Source organism: Podospora anserina, chromosome 3 (genome assembly GCF_000226545.1).
Source record: "Podospora anserina S mat+ genomic DNA chromosome 3, supercontig 2".
Taxonomy (NCBI): Eukaryota; Fungi; Ascomycota; class Sordariomycetes; order Sordariales; family Podosporaceae; genus Podospora; species Podospora anserina.
In genome coordinates, this window is record NW_001914856.1 from 212327 (window position 1) to 232173 (window position 19847).

The window sequence follows — 19847 nt, forward strand, 5'->3', positions numbered from 1 at the left end:
CGAAGAAGATTGTGACGAAGGGACACGCGCGATGAGTACCTACATCCTAATGACAAACTTTCAGTTCAGTTCCAGGTTACTTAGGCGTGGAGGCGTTGACACGTCTAATGGCTTCAACGGCGGCAAACTTGAGAACGCCACACACCTGTCACTGACATCGTGACTGTTTGTGGTCATATGGACCCCGCGCCACACGTCTAACCTTTTCTTCCACTCTTCCCGGCATGTAAACTTTATCTCTTTGCACTCAAATCTGTCCCGCTGCCACTAAACCGAAACCTCACCCTGCACCCTTCCGAGAATCAGCCACAAGATGATCACAATGGGCACGATGTTGCGGTTGCGCAAACCCTTATCGTCTTTCTTTCTGATACTACTCATATCGACTCTCGCACTTGCCTTACCCGCAGAAGCATCACCGCCGATCCACGACACAAAACCTGCAAGCACATCTGCCCGGCGTCAGACGATTGGCTGTCCGGGATTCCACCCTGATTTTGCGTGGTTGGTTCTCCCTCCCCGTAACCAGTGGGAGGCAGACTGGCTCAAGGCTCAGATCCGCCAAGAGCAGCTACCTGCCGGGGAGAGGGCGATTCTCCTTGACCCTACTACCCATCGGCTCTGTGTGAGGCAGTGCGTCATGGACAACTGTAAGGGTGTTTGTGGAAGGGAGTGGCAGGTGTACCCCGTTCATGGAGTGGATGAGGCACAAGACTGACGGTAACGTGGGATGATAGGGGTTGTTATCGGTACCAGTGCATTCCGGCTTGCGATTACGATTGCTGTGAGAGGGGTCTTTGATGGAGACTGGCAGGATGACGAGTGGGATGAATGATATCTTCATATCTTTTTTCAATTGCTTTCTGCTGTTGCTTCATCGCTTCTACTCATGGAAGTTGCTCTTCTTAGTGGTTTCAAGTGAGCAGTTCCCATCATGCTGGTTTATGCTCTCTGAGCTTGTTCAGGAAGTGATAGGAAACACGAAGGTGAATGCTCCGGTTCAATATAAATATGGCTTTCTTCTATTCACGGTACGTGTTAAATCTCGTGCTGTTTGGCCCTGGGGAGATCACCTGACTTGAGCAAAGTCGACCTCTCTAGGCCTTGCGGGTCTCTCCCGGTTCCTCCCAAGTGAATATTGCTCGACAATACCGAGTTGATACCCCATCACCGTCTAGGTGGGGCTGTTCACTCCCACTGTTTGCTTTTCACTCCCACTGTTTGCTTTTCACTCCCACTGTTTGTTTTTCACTCCCACCACTGCAACAAATCTGGCCTGCCCTCCTTCAATTTACACCCCGCAAGCGATTTCCTACTGCTTTTTTGCTTCATCACCCAAGCCTCATCACCTGCGGTCTTTACGAGCGTTCATTTGCTCTTCCTTGCGATCATTTCCTTTTCCTTGCAATTAATTATTGCTTCTTGTAAGTCGCTTCATAATTTGTGTAAATCTGCTCCCCCGACTAACCCTCAGCCAGTGCCTCTTATCTACTCCCTTGTCCTTTCTATACATTTCCATTTCGCTAGCTCCCCTCAAGAATCGGATAAAAGGACACCATGGCAGCCGCTGCGGAAGCACCCATGTCTCCCCCACCGCCTGGGCCGTTCAACTGGGACAAACCAGACCTAGTTGCGTACTATTCGGATGAGGGGGATGATGACAATGATCAGGAGGTTTACGGGTCGGACTGGATTGGCGAAGACGGTGACGGAGAGGGTAACGACGGACAGGGCGACAGCGGGGAGGGAGGCAACAACGACGGTGGGAACGAAGATGCTGCTGGTGATCAGGGCAATAACACCGCCCAGAATGACGGCATAACCGACGATGAATCCCAGCGTCCAGTCCCACTTGACTGGAATACCTACGACTCGGAGGACGACGAGTGGGCGCAGCAGTTCAAGTGCATAATTTGTCCCAGGGACAAGCTGCCTTTCGCAAGAAGCAATAATTTGCGTAAGCACCAGCAGGATATTCACCTGAGACCCAAGCAGCGAACGCGCCAGTTTTGGGCTCAGCGCAAAGCCAAGCTGGTGGCACTCGAGCAGTCAAGTCCCGCCCTTGCGGCACAGTTGAAAGAGCAACGCACCAGGCGTAGACGGAAACTCGATCAACGAGCGCAGAACCACCAGAACTCTGTCGCTCCAGCTCCGAACCAAGCCAGGTTTGCCCCTGTGAAACGCTCTTCTCGACTTGCCAACCCGAAGCTGAGCCAGCACCAGGGAAATGCCGGTCAACGACCAATCGTACCAGCCAACATTAGCCAACGGGTGCAAACCCATGCTAGACCTGGGCCAATGACCCTTTTGATGCGACAGCACGTTGGCATGGAACAGACTGCGCAGTTGGAGAATATCCCACAGGCCAATGCTGTTCAACCTGGCAACCTTGGGACAGGAAGCATCACCCAGGGTCACCCGACCCCGTCAGTCCCCATCTCTCGTTACCCTGCCGTTCCACTTGATCATAATCAGGTCCAGGCCGGTGCTGGGATTATTGCGCCCAACTATCTAGCGTCTGGAAACGCTGGAATCTCATCTCAGCCTCCCATTCTTCGTTCTCACGGGCAAACTGGCAACCGCCACCACACGCCTCACCCCTCCGGACCAGCCCAAGGTATTCAGCGCACTGAGGATGTTCTGCTTAGTGAACAGAACCTGGCTGCTGTGAGAAGCGGGCATCTGCAGCAACGCCAGTATGGCCGGCGCAGTGTGGACGACAGTACAGGTCTGCCAATTCTGGCCTGTATGACATCAACACCCCAACCCATCTTATGTATGGCCTTGGAACTACAAACAACATTCAGCCTCGGCTCGGGAATCCATATCAGCATGGCCAGGCTGGTGGATATGGCAGCGGCTACAGCCAGGGCAATGTTTCGGGTCAGAACACTGGTTACCTACATGGCCCCAACACTGGCTATGTCCAGAACACCGGCTATGTCCAGAACACCGGCTATTTCCACGACAATGCCTATGTCCATAACACCGGTTACGTACCCAATTCCGGTTATGTCCCCAGCAACAGGTATGGCCGGAGGGCCAGCTACGACCCAGACAATATCTACGACCTGAACTATGCTCACGGTCAAGGCACCGGCTACGCCCGAAACATAGGTTACAATCAGGGCAATGGGTACAGCCTGGGCAATAGTTACAGCCTGGGCAATAGTTACGGCCTTAGCAACAGTCGAAGAACGGGCAATGGTTACGGTCAGCGCGGCGCATACGGCCTTGGTCAAGATCAAGGCCAATCCGCCAGACACGCTCAGGTCCCTCAACCTGGTCAACGCCAAACCCTTGGCTACGAACAAACCATCGACCCTCGTCTACTGAACGAATCTAGTCAAGCCGCTCAGCATGGTCCGAGCAACCAGAATGGCGGTGACACGGCTAGTGACTAGAATTGTCGCGCGTGCTATCAACGGCGGAGCCAATCATAGGCTCTGGGGCTTTTGAGAATGGGTAGTGGAGGAATTTTCAGGAAAGGACGGAGAAATTGGTGGAGGGATGTTTGGGATATCTGTATTTTCTGTTTGGTTTTGTTTGGTTTTGTTTGGTTTTGTTTGGTTTTGTTTGGTTTTGTTTGGTTTTGTTTGGTTTTGTTTGGTTTTGTTTGGTTTTGTTTGGTTTTGTTTTCTTTTTTCTTCGTCGGAATGGAGGAATTCTGGGGAAGGGCTGAGAAATTGGTGAAGGGATTTTTGAGATAGCTGTTTTTTTCTGCTCGGTTTTTATTTTCGTATGTTTTTCTTTTCCGCATATTCGTGTTTTCATGGGTGTTGTTTTGCGGTTGTGTTTGTTCCCGATTTCACGTTGAACCAGACAGCGGTCCCCTTTTTAGATGGATGCTAACAACACACCTTGCAGGTCAACATCATGAGGTGAACGATGGATCAAGAAACTACGAGATCAACAGAAGCGCCAACGCTCGATAGACTAGCCTCTCATGGCTGCTGGATGAGGAAAAGGATAGAAGGGACAGAGGTGCTAAAATTCAGACTGACGTGCTGTATCCAGGAAACTCGCCCTTGGACCTTTTCCACCAACATGACGCCCTTTCTCAGAAATTATTTCCACAAGTAATCACCAAAGACAAGTCCACTCAGCCGCTACACAACTCTGACCAGAACCCAGGCCATCATCACCGCAATGGCAGACAAGGGAAATTACCCTCGACCGCCTCACTCACAAGGTGATGCTGCTACGAGAGTCTGTCCTCGGCATGTCGAAGACCATTCTATAGTCTCCTCACGTGCAGTGGTAAGTAGTATGTGTAGCAGCTTTTGTAATTCTGACAGGATCGAAGGAAACCGACTTTCAAAGACACGAGGCCTACAGCAGATGGATTTTTTGTTGCTTCACACCTGTTACTCTTCACTGACAAGCTGATTTCGACGACGACTTGAACATCAAAGACCAGTATTAGGTAACTTCAAACCTGTCCGTAGACATATACATACTTTTTTTCCCCAGATGTTTTGCTAGTTGGCCGTCATCGAGACGTGAGGCACCGAAGATGTAAACTGACGGACTGATGTGCGTTTCACATCGCTGTTAACCCACGTTCACCCTTACCGGCTCAACGTCAACAGTATGATGACTGATAGCGCTTGAGATTGCACCTCTCTGTACTGATGCCTCGTTAACCGTCAACGTCGGGAGTGGGTCTGGTCGGCTCATGGTATTCACTCCCTTCACTCAATCACAACATGTGGGCCATGCTGCTCTCTGTTTTGCTTTTTCTCCTCTGCTTCATGATTCGGCTACCCTTTCCCCCCAAACCATCAGAGAAAAGTCCACACCTCTCTGAGAAGCAAGCAAGGTGGTAAGCAGTGCTCAACACCACACCTGCTCATCCTACTGTTCGCTCTAACCAGTGTCTAAGCCAGTCGATACCTAGGTTGTTATTTTCTCACTTGCGACTTACTGCACTTTGCTTACTGAAGAGTCGCTTTTCCCAACATTGCCTCGAATAGCCCCCGACTTTTTTTTCGACCACCCTGATCGTTTAATTTAGTAGCCCTCAGAAGGAAGCAAGGTAAGAACAGTTCATTATTCCCACCTATCCGTTTCGTTCGTATTAACAAATGTTAAGACCAGGTAGTCCCAGCACTATGGCTTTAGTGATTGACCCATCGGCCCAAGACGGCATTGGTAGTGCTGGAGGCGGCGCGCCGCCGCCGGTACCTATCCTGGACGGTCTACCGGACACTTCCGAATCTGACATCGAAAAGCCGAGCAAAGACCGTCGATACCGTTGCAAGCTGTGTCCAATCGGCACGGATCCCATCGCGGGAGCCGCCCGATATCAACCCCTTGCCAATAAACGCAATATGGGGCGCCACCTGATCGACATTCACAAGGCCAGGCCCGGGTCATCCACCAAAGAAACTTGGCGGAGAGTTTCCCAGCGCCATGCACAAAGAAGAGCCGGGAAAGCGCGTGTCTCTGCTCGGGCTGGCCATGCTCGAGGGCGTCGTTAAGGTCCAATCCATCCCGGCCATGGTCATGCTACGAATGGGTTGTCCAATGGCCAGCAGCAGACTCCTCAGAGCGGGCAATTTCTTGCCAGCGATCATCACCGCGCGGAGTCGAGTTACCCAACCCCTCAGCAGCCTGTTCTAAGCAGCACTCCCTCTCAATTAACATACCAGCCACATCCTACCCCTTAGCAGAGCACACCCAGAGGGTACAACTGATCCCAGATATCTACCTGGAGCCTCGTCGAACCAGCGCAAACACGGCGACGATTCGGGTGCCTAAATAGGCTATATGCGAAGTGGGAGTTGGCTATTGTTTGTTTCTTGTATAACTAAATGGAAGCGGAATAGGGGTCCTTGCGGAGCTACCTAGTTACATGAGGGGTAGAGCTGAGCGCGGAAGATATCTTCTGTTGGATTGTTTTATCACTGTAATCTTCCTTGTATTTTAAACACTTCTTTTCTATTCACTTTACTTTTGTCCTAAACACTGGTTATGCCCACAACACTGGTTATATCCCCAACACCTGTTACACGGGGGGGGACACTAGTCAGGTACGGCGAGAGTGTCAGCTACAGCCCGAGCAATATGTACCGGTCAGAACCACGGTTGCGGTCAAGGCACCGGTTACGGCCAGAAGATTGGCGCAGGAGAGATCACAACCTCTTAGGTGTAAACCCCGCCCTGGTGATTGATCCTCAATATTTCCCTTCGCCTCTGCCTAGCCAGCAGAGATTTCGGTACGAGAGTTCAGGTGGACAAATGTTTCGAGGTGAAAATCCGACGGGTGTTATCGGCCCACGGTACCTTCCAGGGCATAGGGTTAGCTAGCAGCAACTTCGCCACGGGCATTCGGGCGGTGAGGTGCCTCAAGATGTAAACCCGACGGGTGTCCTCAATCCTCGATATCTTTTCGGCGCTCGCGCCTCGTCAAGACGGGGCGGCGCATGATGACTAGGTATGATGAAGATGAGATTTTGGAGGGCGACTTAGAATGGAACCAACTACAACCAAGCTATGTTATTTTATAGTGATGGGGAGGGGTTCATTGAGAGTTTGTTGGTGTACGACTTCGAGTTCAGGAAGGTTGAGCAAAGTTGCAAGGACGGGAAGCTGTGAAAACGCAGCATGGTGTTGAGTTCAGAAACCCAGACAGTTGAGTTGAAGAAGAATGTAATTGATCGTTGTTTCATATAGCTGGTGGAAGCAAGTCAAGGTAGGTATCTAACAGGACAGTGTACTAGGGCCATCTCTATAGGGGAAGACCTCGTATTTCATCTGGCAAGCTCACCAATGCCCTGCCTGCCCCCTCGACTGATACCTGCTCGGCCAAGCCTTACATATAAGACCTACATCACATCACGTCCATTTCCCGCTCCACACCAGCACTTTTGCAACGGAGGAATCGCTCTGTGTTGTGGGGCAGCCCACAGTTCACTCCATCCTGTGGCTTGGGCCAACCTGGCCTGCGCAGTTCATCTTTGCTCACAGCTTTGCTCCGTGGTTGAGTTTGGCGTCTTCCTTCTATGCCCTGCATTGCGGTACCACCGACTATTCTAACACCACGACATCGATCAGTCGGAGGTTTGATACGCCTTTCTCATCCAACCTGTAAGTGTTCAATTTTGCGCCAGAGTTACTCTGGGCGCGTTTTCCGTCATCATCCCTAGACAGGGCCTAACAGTTTCGTAGATCAGATCGATAGATTGTCGCCGTGCCTTTCCGCACAAAGCAAGGTAAGAAGTGGCCAACACCTCGCTTGCCATCCCACTACATTTTACTCTAACAAATGATGAGATAATATAGCCAAACCTAAACAACAATCGGTCTTACTTACAGGCCACGACAATGGCGATGGTCCTGGGACCAGGGGTTGCGCAAGGTGGACTTGGTGGGTTTGGTGGGCCACCACCACCTCGGCCTCCTCCACCGCCACCCCCGCCGCCAGGACCGACGAGCACATGTGTCAGCAAGGAAGCCACGCGTATCAAATGCTATTCGAGCTGGACGAAGAGCTCAAGCGAAAATGCAGGCTGAACGTCGGCAACTCGAGCGTGCTCAGCAACAACAGCCCGCCATGCCTCACCAAAACATCGTGGCTGGTCCGCTTCATCATCGAGCTTTTCCTGGGCCTCCTAATCGGCAACGTGCCTATGCGAACATGCAGCAAACTGTTCCTAGCATGGAGAGGTCTTCATATGATGGCATGGGGAATCCTTCGCATTCTAGTTTGGAGAGTACTTCCCGCCAGCATCCACCCGGGAATGATTCCTATGGTCGCATGGAGAATGCTATGTCTCGTCAATCTCTTCAGAATTGACGCTTTTGATGCCCAGCATCAGCCCAGCAGCACTGTTTCGGCCAGGGTTCCGACATCAACCCAAGAAAATCCCCACGACGAGCTTTCACGTTTCAGCGATCCCCGACTTCTCTCATTCTCCTCGACAATGCAACCAAGAGCCCTCAACACGCAAACAAACCTCCAGGGGCTCAACCCAGCTGGGACCATCGATCCCCGATATTTCCTGGCCCGCACGCCCGACCAGCAGAGCTTCCAACCAGCGAATTCAGGTGCACAAATGCCTGGAGCCAACGATGGCCAAGGTAGAAACATTGGACAGCAGCCCGTAAACGCCGGTTCCCGGTCCCGTCTGCGAGGTTGAACCGTCGACATCGGCCCAGATTGTCTCAGGAGTACATCCAGGATCAGGCTCTAGATGATGAAGCTATGGCGCTGCAAAATGACGACGACGAGATCATCGAGGGTGATTCTGAGGATGAGGACGATATGTACCACGAGTATTTAAGTACAGTTTCTCGGACCGTTTTCACGCACGACACGAGAGGGATTTCTGGGGTCTCAAGGGAAAGTCCTGCTGAGGGATGTGATTGATATTGATATTTGTACGAACACGACTGCTCAAGATAAAAGGAAGACTGCCCAAGATAAGAGACATTACAGGGGAGGAGGGTGGTTCAGTCTTGAGGACAACATTGTGGGTTGAGGAGGAGGTGGTGATGTCAGAATAGGGTTCTCATGGATTGACCCGGAGAAGGATTTCTAAAAGTGATGGAGGAGTGCTTTATACCTGTACAGTTACGAAGCGGGACAATGGAGGGAAGACGGGTGGTGATGAGAGTTGTAGGCCGAAGCACTGCAGGGAGCTTTTTCTTTTTCTTCATGTCGGGTATGGACTAGGACTGTCGACTACTGTAGTAAGTATTATCCGCATTATTAATCCTTCCTTTCTGCTTTGTCTGTTTCCAGTCGCGCCCCTTTCTTGAGCTTGCCTGCCTATTGATTTCCTGCTATCGAAGCCATCTGTTAAGTTGACATAAGAATTATAAGATGCGTTTCTCCGCTTTCTGAATTCCGGCAGTCTTCCATTGATCAGGCTACACTTGCAAAAACTCAACAAGGGCCATGTTCTTTTCAATCTTGGTTGTTTGAACGAAGGTTTCCACCATGGAAAGATCAATGAGAAGCAGTGTTCTATTGATCACGTTGCCCCTTTGCCTAGGTATGGTATCCTTAGCGGTGGTTTTGGCCTCTCAGTGCCACCAAGACTTGGATCAGCTCCCTGAAGCTGGGAGTCATTTCGAGGAAGGGGAAGATGGGGTTGAACAAGACAGCAACAGGGGCGTGGGAGAAAGGCTCTGGATTGATGAAGATCAGTGGCTGATTACACACCGTTTTCTAGAATCACGATGAGGGAACATACACACACAGCTGAGCACTATGCTGCCTTCCCACCGGAGGAGAGACATGAGAATGCTCACCAGCCTCGTTCTCTCGTCCAGCATCACAACCAAGGCGATGGCGTGAGAAATAGTCAGACAGAGAGGGGTCACCAGGCGTGCGCTATATGAGTGGTCCGAGGGCGCATTCCAGGATTCACCCCCGCACCTGACTGGCCGGGGACGGAACGGAGCTGGATCCGGGCGGGGTCCCGACGTGGCAGGGCATCATCTGCACGCACTTCGGTCACGGCCCCTCCCGCCCTCATTCGCTAACCCCCTCGCTAACGCCGGCCCAAGACTCCCTCCGCGCTGCAGCAAAGACTTCTTTTGAGTCTAACACGCCCCCACATTCAACCTTTTCCCTGCCTGCGAACCCCCAAACAGCTTGGTGTGTTGTGCTGTGTTGGGTTGTGTTGTGTTGTGTTGTGTTGTGGCCTGTTAAAAATTCCATGCATGCCACCTCTGACTGTGTTACCACGCTTCTCTCCTCTTCTCTTGTCGCAATGCTCCTCCTCCATCAACAAATCACTTGACTTGACGAACAGCGCGTTTGCTTGCTACTAGGTACTCAAAAAATGACCCTCATCGAACACGACACCCAGGGCGTCGAAGTCGACCAAGACTTTGACAAGTTCGCCCAGAGCCAAGAAGCAGCCACCTCGTCCACCACCTCCCTCCACAGCAGCCTCGTCAACTACGAGTGGAAACACGGCCGCCGCTACCACTCCTACCAAGCCGGGAGCTACTCCTTCCCCAACGACGAGCGCGAGCAGGAGCGTCTCGACCTGGTCCACCACGCCTTCTGGCGCACGCTCAACGACCGCTTGTTCCTCGCGCCCATCAACCCCGACGACGGGCTCCGCATCCTCGACATCGGCACCGGAACTGGACTCTGGGCCATCCACCTTGGGGAGGACCACCCTGGCGCAAAGGAGATCATCGGCAACGACCTCAGCCCCATCCAGCCGAGGTGGGTGCCGCCCAATGTGCAGTTCATCGTCGACGATGTCGAGCTCGACTGGGTGCATGCCGGCGTGAGCGTCGAGCCGTATGATTACATCCACTGTCGGTACATGGCGGGCGGTATCAGGGACTGGCCGAGGCTGGTGAAGCAGATGTATGACAATGTCAAGCCGGGTGGGTGGGTTGAGTTTCAGGAGTCGGCCAACACGCTGTACTCTCAGGATGGTACCCTGAGCAAGGACAATGCCATGGTTCGCATGATGGAGGGTTTGATCTTGGCGTGCGACAAGATTGGGCGGACGTTGGATCCGGCGCCGCAGATGGAGAAGTGGGTGAAGGATGCTGGGTTCATCAATGTCGAAGTGCAGAAGTTTAGGCTGCCGATTGGTAGCTGGCCGAAAGATGCGAGGTTGAAGGAGGTGGGAACGTTGATGGCGGTCAATTTCATCGAGGGTGTCGAGGCGTTCACGGCGTCGCTGTTTAGGGATGTGCTAGGGTGGTCGCAGGACGAGGTGTCGGCGTTGAATGCCGAGGTGAGGGCTTCGGCGAAGAGGGGGAATGCGCACGCCATATTTGATTTCTTGGTTATCACTGGGCAGAAGCCAGAGTAGGTGTCATGGGGTTGGACACCCCGGCATGTAGAGATACCACAATGCTGTCCCCCACCTTGATGACGAGTCCCGCTGATTGTTCATGGATCTCTCAAGATACACAACCCAGATCTAGACCAGTCCATGGATCCATGCCCAGCTGATTGACTTGCATGTCTCACCTTGCACTCTCCCCATTGGCGATTCCTCGCCCACCTGTTTCTGACTCGCACCACAGAATCAAGATCCCATTCGTTTATCTGACACCTGATAGTGTTACGGGCATTTCAAGCTTGCGCCTCCGCCCCTTCCCACTCCCCGTCGCTTCGTTTAAAGAAAGCGGAGAACTATGTTCGTGTTCCTGCCAGCAGACGTCCAATGACATCATCGTCGTCCCCGTCCCCGTCCCACGGCTGTGGCTCCCTCCCGTGTTTAAAACCCCTCCTTTCCAATTCAAACCTCTGCTTTCAAATCTCCCCCATCAACATCCAGCAATACAGCCATAGCTTTCCTCAAACAAATCTTCCATATCCAACCTTTACAACCAAACCACATCCCTACCCAACATGGACTTCCTCAACAAAGTCACCGGCGGAAACAACACCTCCCAACCCGCCGACCACTCCAACAACCCCACCACCACCAACCCCACCGATCAGTCTTCCTCCTCCGGCGGCGGCCTAATGGACAAGTTTAACAGCCTCGCCGGCGGCGGCAAGGAGTCGGAGAAGAAGGAGGATCCTCTCGATAAGGGTACGTTTGGTCCACCAACCAACCTTACCCACTCCACTACGTCATCACCACTAACAAATAAAAAAATAAAAATAGGAGTCGACCTCTTCCAGCAACACGTCCTCGGACAGGGCGACCAGTCCAACGAGAGCGCCATCGAGCAGGCCAAGGATGAGCAGATCAGTGATTTCATTCGGGACCAGTACAAGAAGAATGCGGGGAAGGATTTTCCTGTGGCTGATAAATAGATGAGTGTTGGTGTTGGCATTTGCGGCTGCGGGCAATATGAGCAATGACTGGCTGGGAAGTTTGAAGGGGGTTAAGCCAGGGTTATGAGTTATGAAATTCAGACACTGATTCACTTCACATGCATGGGGGTGTGGTGGTGTTGTTTTGCAACCGTCTATTAAGTTGTCTATTATGGATTCCAGTCCCCCTCTTTCTTCCTGGCAGTTCTCCCCTCCTATTCAAAGTTTCATCTTCTTTTTAGTTGACGGTGGCCTGGTTCAAGTTGTTGATCAACCTCGCGCCATCAAACAAGCGGCCGTTGCCGGCCCTGGCGCGGCAGAGGTTCTTGCCGCGCTCGATGATGTTATTGGTGCAGGTCAGCTGGCTGTTGGCTACGCAGCTGAGTCTGGAGCCGCCTGTTTGTGTTTGTGTTAGCATCACTCCCTGACTAAGGAAAGAGAGATTGGGAAAAGACATACAGTTGTTACCACCGGGGACGCAGCGGCCGGGCTGGCCGTTGGCGGCGAAGCACGAGTCCTGCTTGAGGGACGTGTTGGCCACGCAGCAGGTGCCGCGGGGGACGGGGCGGTTCTGGTTCTGGCGGGCGGCGATGGCGGGGACGGCGGGGTTCTCGGCCGCGGGCATGGCGGTTGTGAGGGCTGCCATGGCGAGGACGAGGGGGGTGAGGAACTTCATTTTGAGAGATGGTGTGGTTGAAAGGGGGAGTTGAGACTTGGTTTTGGCGTTGTGGAAAAAGATAAAAAAAGAAGAAGGACCCGACCGGCGGAATGAATGTGGGTGTTTTGTGGTATGAAGACAGAGAATTGAAGAGAAGGTTGAAGGAAAAGGGGACGGGAATAGACGGCGGAATTGAAGACTGGCTTAAAGACGAAAAGAAGATGTTGGAGAGGTAGTGAGGGAGGTGGGAGATTTATAGTTGAGCGAGGCTCTGTGTCGATCGGATCATGTTGCCGAAGGAGGCTCACTAATTCCCCCCTGGTGGAGTCGGAAACCCACGATGGTGGTAGCGCTTGGATGTTTTGGTGGTTTTGGAGTGGCATTCTCAGGGGGTGTGCGGTTTCAACCCAAGGAATTCACCACTGTCGCGGGATTTGCAGCCGCTCCATTTGGGACAGCGGTTCGAGGGAGAGAAAGAAGAATGCATGGAAGGATCAGGCGATCGATGGGAAACATTGTTCGGATCGTCTGGGGAGGAGAAATCGTGGAAATCCGGGGTGGTTTTGAGACGGCTATCATGCCTTGACTTTGCCAAGCGCCCGTCTTGGCAGGGGGAGGGTTAAAGATAGTAGTTATTGGGAGCTTTGTCACGACGGGATGCAATGCTGTGGTGATCTTGAGTGCTGAACCTGGGACGAATGGTTTTGGCGAATGGCACAATGTCTTGCGATGCGAATCGGGGAATGGGATCAGGAAGATGATGCTCAGGAAAACAACAAGACCTCTCTCGGTTGGAATCAACCCGAGATCAGAGTCTAGCCAGAGTTGGATTGGCGGCTTCTTTGCTTCTCCTGGCGGCAGCGCCCGAGAACAAGGGGAGCGCGCCAAGCTTCGTGTCTCGGCAGTCGCTGGCAGCGGGAGAGCTCTTCTCACTGGTTCAACTTTATCGCGAGGCCGATATCATTCAACTTGAGCTCTAGATGGGGGAGTTCTTTGCTGAATTAACTGACGGTTTTCACGGCCAGAAGACATGACAGCAGTTTTCTCACATGAGCCTCTCACACCGGGAATTTTCGAACACCCACGGCTCATGTTCACTGCGAGCCAAGATCTCCTCAGACTGCAACGAATGAGAACAGAGCGTTTGATACAGACGAAGAATGACCGATCTAGGGAATTCTTTTCTTTCGTTTACTCATCACTGAAGAACAACAGCGATGACATGTTCTAGAATGGCCTCGGATTGTGCCTGGTGAGACCATCACCACACCACGCGTGCCGTCTTGGCACGCTCACAGGCTGTTCAAGCGATGAACTCCCAATCGCTTCACCAACTCGCCAACAACCAAACGATCCATCATATGACAGCTTGCCAATCAACGCCGCCAAGATATTCACTGCAGCAGCCAAGTTCTTTGCTCACACTCAACGGCGACAATCTGGTCCAGACACCAAAAGTTGATCAACAGGGGTTGGCACTGCAACGTCATGCTATCATCGACGTCATCAGCCTTTCCCGCTCCCCTCCTCACCAACCCTCAAGAATCATGATGCCGCTACAATCATTGTTTGAATGCCCGACAGCATGAATTCAGCATTCCGACAGCCACCTAGGTGAGAAACAACAGAAAATGGGCGACATTTACATCAGCAACGGAACCTGCTACGGATCCGCAGGCAACGAGCTCGACAAAAGCTTCATCCCGTGCGGAAATGCCGCCTTTGGACCAGTGACGTGCTGCGGAGCGGGAGATGTCTGTCTCAGCAACAACGCTTGCTTCGGCGTCCACGGCACGCCAGGATCATACGGAGCAGACCTGACCTATCTCGCCGGGTGCACCGACGAATCATACAGAGATGGGAGCTGTCCTGACAAGTATGGTATCGACCAGCCGTGGATCGCTTTGACGGTTTGCGATGACAGCGGTGGTGATTGGGCTCCGTGTCCTCAGGAGGGAAGCCCGACTACGCTGCAGAATGGTGCTTATTGCAGCTGTACTGATGCTGCGTCGACGACTGTCGCCATCAACAATTCGCCACGGCTGGCAGATATTGCTAGGTTGCCGCAGACGACTGGGGGGACTGTTTCATTCTTTCCGGGGAATGAGCCGACAAATACATCTCCTCCGGCTCAAACGACCGGCGGGGGGAATGGTGGAGGTCAGTCCAGCTCCCAATCGCAATCCCCATCGCAATCGCAACCACAACCAGGAACAACAGGCCAACCGCCAAATACAGGATCATCAAATACCAGCAGCAGCCCAATACCATCAGAGACAGGCTCACCAGGTTCAGACTCGGGAACGGGCTCGGACTCTGGCTCGGACCCAACCGGTGGTGGTGGTGGCGGGAGCTCTTCTTCAGGCGGCGGCCTGAACTCTGGCGCCAAGATCGGCATTGGCATAGGAGCTGCCATAGGAGGGCTCATACTGATTGCTACTCTGCTCACCCTCTGGCACTACAACCGGAAGAACCGCCGATCTGCCTCTGGTGCCGCCGGGATTGAAGAAGGCGGGGAAAAGCCAAAAAAGGCATTCGCGCCTGTCCCGTCCCCTCGCGCATCCGAAGCTGACTCCAACCCTGTCTCGGAAGCGGACGGAAAAGCGGTGACACGGCCCTGGAGCATGAGAAGTGAGCTTGAAGGGAATAATACTGCTGCTGCCGCGGCAGGGAAGAAAGCGCCAACGGCGAATGGAAATCAAAAGGTTAATACTGATGGGGCAGCACGTCCGGGGGTGGGGGAGTTGGATGGGAGAGAGGTGCAGGAGCTTCCACCGCACCACGATCTGAGTCCGGTGGCAGAGCTTCCTGGGAGCGAGGCGTGGGCCCAGGCCCCGGGAGGGGGGAGGGGGAGGGTATGATGCGGGCTGAGATGGGACATTTTCTTGCTATGGTTGAGTTGGTCCGGCAGGCAATTTTCACGCGGTTGGTGGACTGATTTAGGGGGTACATATATTGGGGCCTTGGCTGATGTTACTTTATACCAGATGGGTGTTCATGGGGGATTTACATAATTCTAATAGCAAAAGGCTTGTACTTTGGTCTGTGTAACGTTTGGTTAAACGTGGTTGCACATGCTGTTGTGTGACCACATCAACCACCCGGATGGAGTGGTATTGGTCAATAGAAGGGGGTGACTGCAGAGCTTATTCTCTTGGCTTGGGTCTTGGCCTCGGTTTTCTATCACCGAGAGGAGTTGGACGCGGTAGGTTGATGCAGGAGAGGCGTGTTACCATGTTGGGGATTGGGGACAGGCCGCATTGTCTGAGGACCAGTTTCTCCCGGGGGGATGGGTTGGGTCAAGTTTAAGTTGAGGTGGCCTCCCTTTCTTGGGGATGGTTGGGTTCGAGCAGCCGCACCCGTTCAAAGAGGCACACCACCACCTATCCGTCATGACCAAGCTGTACCGATCTGCTGCTGCTCTCGTTCTGTCCCTCCCTCTCTTGGGTCTGGGACAGCAGCAGGCGGCGGCACCTGATCCATGGGCGTTCACCCACTCGAACCAGGAAAAGGCCATTGTCTTGTCTCATACCGGCGGCTTCAACATTGGCAGCAAGATCGTGGCTGACCCTCGACGTCCAGGCCAGACAATAACCTGTGATCACGGGTATTTCGTACGTCCCCCCATTCTCGTTTTCTTTCCCGCCCATTTCCGCTGACCTTTTCCCCCAGGAATACTTCATTCCCCTCCACTCCCCCCCCCAAGGCCACCTCCGCCGGACAACCTCCCTCGTCCTCTGGCACTCCTCCTCCACCCAAACCTTCCAAAACCGCTGGGACGGCGGGCCCGGGTTCAAAGACCTCCTCCTCCGCCTAGGCTACCCCGTCTACCTCTTCGAAGCCCCCCGCCTCGGCCGCGCAAACTGGGCTTGCAAACCCCACCGCTACGACGTCACCTACCGCGACCAGGACAACTTCCTCGCCTGGAATTTCGGACCGTCCTACCTCAACTGGTGGCCTGGCTTGCAATGGCCCGAGGACCCCGAGGTCAGAAGACTAAGCTGGGAGCAAGCTACCGGGGGTAGGTATGTGGAGTTTGATGACTACGAGCATATCCTCCTCCACGCTGAAGTAGCCGCCAAAGGGGCTGTTCACACTGAGCAAGGAGCAGAAAGAGGGGGGGTGGTTTACCTGACGAATTCTGCCGCGGGTCTGAGGGCGTTGCTTGCGGCTACGCTGAGCGATGAGACGGTTGGGAAGATAAGGGGGATTGTGGCGTATGAGAGCGCGGGGTACGTCTTTCCCGAGGGGCATAACGTCACCGACAGGAGGGATGAGCCGTTTGGGCCGTTGGTGGTGACGCAGGAGGCGTGGAGGAGGTTGGCAAAGTTGGATTTTGTCCAGTTTGTTTGGGGGGATAATCACCCTGAGACGGGGAGCGGGTTTTGGGATGAGATGGTGGTGCAGAGTAGGCTTTGTGCGGAGCTGATTAACCTGTATGGGGGGAATGCGGAGGTGGTGAAGCTGAAGGAGGATTTGGGGGTGGTGGGGAATACGCATTGCCCGTTTACGGATATGAATAATGAGGTTATTTTGGGGCTGTTGGAGGAAAGGTTGGAGAGGAGTGGGTTGGATGGGTTTGAGGGGCGGGTGGGGAAGGGGAAGGGGAAGGGGAAGAGTAAGTGGAGAGGTTAAAGGACTGCTTTGAAGGTTTCTTTCATAATGGAGGGATGCTCGTGTGTGTTTATGTTGGCTCGAAGGTGCAGCACAAAAACTGAAATGCTGTTCTTGCCCCCTTCTTCTGAGTCCCTGGATCGAAACAGTGCCTCGTTTCCAACCCATATCAACCAGATGTGTCCCCTAAATCGTCAGAACTAAAGTTTCGTCACCACCACATCATCCACCAACATCCTCACCGCTCTGTTGTTGTTGGACTGGATCCGGAAGGTAAGGTCATTCCCGCCCCGTGTTGCTGAGCAGACAAAGGTATAGCCGATTTGAGTCCATGCCAAAGAAGAACCCGCACCTGACGTGATCGACCTTCCGCCCAGAACAACCGACCACGGATTCCCATTTGTGTAACTGGAAATAACGCTGATTCGGAATGTGAGCCTATAATCAGCCCCTGGCTCGCTGCAGAAAGAGACGCTCGTTAGCATACCACTATGCGTAAAGGCCCGAGGAGGCTGACACACCAGTTGATAGTTTGAGACACAGAAAGTCCGGCGATGGTGGCGCTGACAAAGTAGCTCGACTGGATCTCCATCACGTAATTGCCAGCACCCTGTGAGATAACCCCAACGCTGGCACCGGTACCGACCCTGTTGGTGATACTCCATCCTTCCAGCGAGTTACCGCTGAAGTCCCCGTTGGTGATCAACGGAGATGGTGCTGCTGATGTGGTGGACTCGGGCACGGAAACAGTGGATGTTGTGGGCTCAGGCGCTGTTGTCGTGGTGAGTTCGAGTGTCGACTCTTCGGCAGTGGTTGTCGTGGTCACCTCAGGGGTCGGGGTTGCTGTGGGCTCGAGCGTAGACTCTTCAATTGGAGTTGTGGGGGCTGGCTCGGTTGTCGTGGGCTCGGTTGTAGGTTGCTGGGTAGATTCTTCCTCCACAGGTGTCGGGCTAACGGTGACATATTCGGTAACGGTCGGTGTTTCAAAAATTGTGCTTGTGACATCAGCAGTGACGGTAGCAAGCTCAGTAGTCGCTGTGATCCCAATGCATCCGCAAGCAGAAGTGAACTGCAGTGGCTCGACGGAAGAAGCGAAGCTGCGCAGGCAGCTCAATGGCAGTCTGTTGGAGCAGCCCCTTTTCCTGCGTCTAGCTTTCAGGGGTAGACTTTGTGCGATGGTCGTGGGTTCGGTGACAGGTTCGGTGATAGTTGCAGTTTCGGTGACGGCATTGGTAACGGTGCTGTAACGATACACGTCAGTCTCCATGCTCTGACGGATTCGAGAAAGTTGTAGAGGCATACACGGTAGGGGTGACAGTGACGACCTCGGTGAATGCAGTTGCTGTGACGATCGAGTTGGTACAAAATTGGCTGGCCTGTACCAGTGAACTGCTGAAACAGTTCAACAGCCCATCCTGGACGCACTCCTCGACATCATCGCGTTGCTCTAGCTTTGCTGAGGTAGCTGCGCCCAGAATGACCCAAAGGTTGCCAGCGAGGAGGAAAGACGAACGCATGGTGGACGTGCGTAAATGAATGACAGTCACTGGGAAACAAAAAAAATGAATGACAATAGGACCGAGGATCCAAATGCAAAGCCCGGGCGCGTGCGGTCTTTTTGTTGACATTGGCATGGTCCCGAGGGTCTGGAACGCGTGGATCAAGACCCCTGTCGCAAGCTGATGGCTGAAAATCCGATTCTGGAAGCGCTATCGATTTTTCAAGATGAATACTCCATCCTCCTCCCATCTCCCATGATTCCTGGAACCTCGGCATTAAATGGATACACTCTGCCGCCGGCAGAGCGTTGATGGGTAATTGCACCTTGACCGAGACACAACGCCACTCTATGGGTCGCCAAGTATGCTCAACACTATAACTAGGTATGTAACCTGTCAGCAAAATATCTAGCTTTAATGGCGGGGAGCTATGGTCCAGTGAGTAAGCCCATAATGTCCCTATAGTCCTCGCGCCGAGGAGAAAAGCGGGAGTCTAGAAAGACTTGGATTTTGAAAAAACACACAAGTAGTGTGAGCAGCCCCTCCTCGGTCACAATGCTCAGTCAATCCTCACTCGAAAGGCCGGCGTGCTCTGCTATCTTCATTTTCGTCGCTCGCCATGGATCCTGTCACGGCCATCGGGCTGATGTCGGGCATCCTGACATTTGTACCATTTGGCACCAAGCTTGTCAAGGGAACCATTGAGATTCGGGAAGCGCTCGATGGCACACCGGACGAAATTCGCACCCGTCAAGAGGTGGCCCAGGAGATGAAACGGCTTTCCGCTCGACTCTTACCGCCGGACGATACTAAGCTCGCCGCCGAAGAAAAGAGTCTTTGTCTTCTCGCCAAAGAGTGCTCGTCGATGTCGGAGCAGCTGATCAAATTGCTTGAGGGTGTCAAGTCCGACAACAGCCGATCCATAAGACAAAGCTTATGGTCATCCTTGAAAAGCAAAATGCATGGAAAGGAGAGGGTGGACTTGGAGCAGAGATTAGATCACTGCCGAAACCAACTTGCGCTTCAACTTTTGTTTGTCACGAGGTCTGTTTCGTGTCACCACATCTACTTGGATCTTGTATCATACTGAGTTCGGATTTCTAGTCGCCAAACGGATGCGTCGCTGCAAACTCTATTCAAACTAGTCAAAGATGATGCTGCAAAGCTCGAATATCTACGACAGTCCATCAATCGACTTGAGCAACAAGTTCACCTCTGCGATCTCAGTACCGCTGCGCAGGCGCAGATACGAAGCCTTCTACCCCTTCCAGACCACGTCTCAAATAGCATTGCGCAAGACCGGGTGCTTCGCGCATTGGCT

At 53.1% G+C, this 19847-nt stretch overlaps 7 protein-coding genes across 7 annotated transcripts; 5 read left to right on the plus strand and 2 right to left on the minus strand.

Moving 5' to 3' along the window:
• Window positions 1-1557: 1557 nt before the first annotated feature.
• On the plus strand, window positions 1558-3075 carry PODANS_3_2500 (uncharacterized protein; the record flags this gene model as incomplete). The annotated part of the gene is made up of 1 exon (XM_001908980.1): window positions 1558-3075. The coding sequence occupies one exon, from the start codon at window positions 1558-1560 to the stop codon at window positions 3073-3075; it is 1518 nt and encodes a 505-aa protein (XP_001909015.1).
• Window positions 3076-9797: 6722 nt separating this feature from the next.
• Window positions 9798-10796, plus strand: PODANS_3_2510 (uncharacterized protein; the record flags this gene model as incomplete). Its single annotated transcript, XM_001908981.1, has 1 exon — window positions 9798-10796. One exon carries the CDS (start codon window positions 9798-9800, stop codon window positions 10794-10796), a length of 999 nt encoding a protein of 332 aa, XP_001909016.1.
• A 545-nt stretch (window positions 10797-11341) lies between these two features.
• On the plus strand, window positions 11342-11755 carry PODANS_3_2520 (uncharacterized protein; the record flags this gene model as incomplete). Its single annotated transcript, XM_001908982.1, has 1 exon — window positions 11342-11755. One exon carries the CDS (start codon window positions 11342-11344, stop codon window positions 11753-11755), a length of 414 nt encoding a protein of 137 aa, XP_001909017.1.
• A 238-nt stretch (window positions 11756-11993) lies between these two features.
• On the minus strand, window positions 11994-12431 carry PODANS_3_2530 (uncharacterized protein; the record flags this gene model as incomplete). Its single annotated transcript, XM_001908983.1, has 2 exons — window positions 11994-12151; window positions 12215-12431. The coding sequence occupies 2 exons, from the start codon at window positions 12429-12431 to the stop codon at window positions 11994-11996; spliced, it is 375 nt and encodes a 124-aa protein (XP_001909018.1).
• A 1613-nt stretch (window positions 12432-14044) lies between these two features.
• PODANS_3_2540 (uncharacterized protein) lies at window positions 14045-15274 on the plus strand (the record flags this gene model as incomplete). The annotated part of the gene is made up of 1 exon (XM_001908984.1): window positions 14045-15274. The coding sequence occupies one exon, from the start codon at window positions 14045-14047 to the stop codon at window positions 15272-15274; it is 1230 nt and encodes a 409-aa protein (XP_001909019.1).
• Window positions 15275-15748: 474 nt separating this feature from the next.
• PODANS_3_2550 (uncharacterized protein) lies at window positions 15749-17048 on the plus strand (the record flags this gene model as incomplete). Its single annotated transcript, XM_001908985.1, has 2 exons — window positions 15749-16027; window positions 16086-17048. The coding sequence occupies 2 exons, from the start codon at window positions 15749-15751 to the stop codon at window positions 17046-17048; spliced, it is 1242 nt and encodes a 413-aa protein (XP_001909020.1).
• A 457-nt stretch (window positions 17049-17505) lies between these two features.
• Window positions 17506-18661, minus strand: PODANS_3_2555 (uncharacterized protein; the record flags this gene model as incomplete). Its single annotated transcript, XM_001908986.1, has 2 exons — window positions 17506-18268; window positions 18330-18661. The coding sequence occupies 2 exons, from the start codon at window positions 18659-18661 to the stop codon at window positions 17506-17508; spliced, it is 1095 nt and encodes a 364-aa protein (XP_001909021.1).
• Window positions 18662-19847: the final 1186 nt, after the last annotated feature.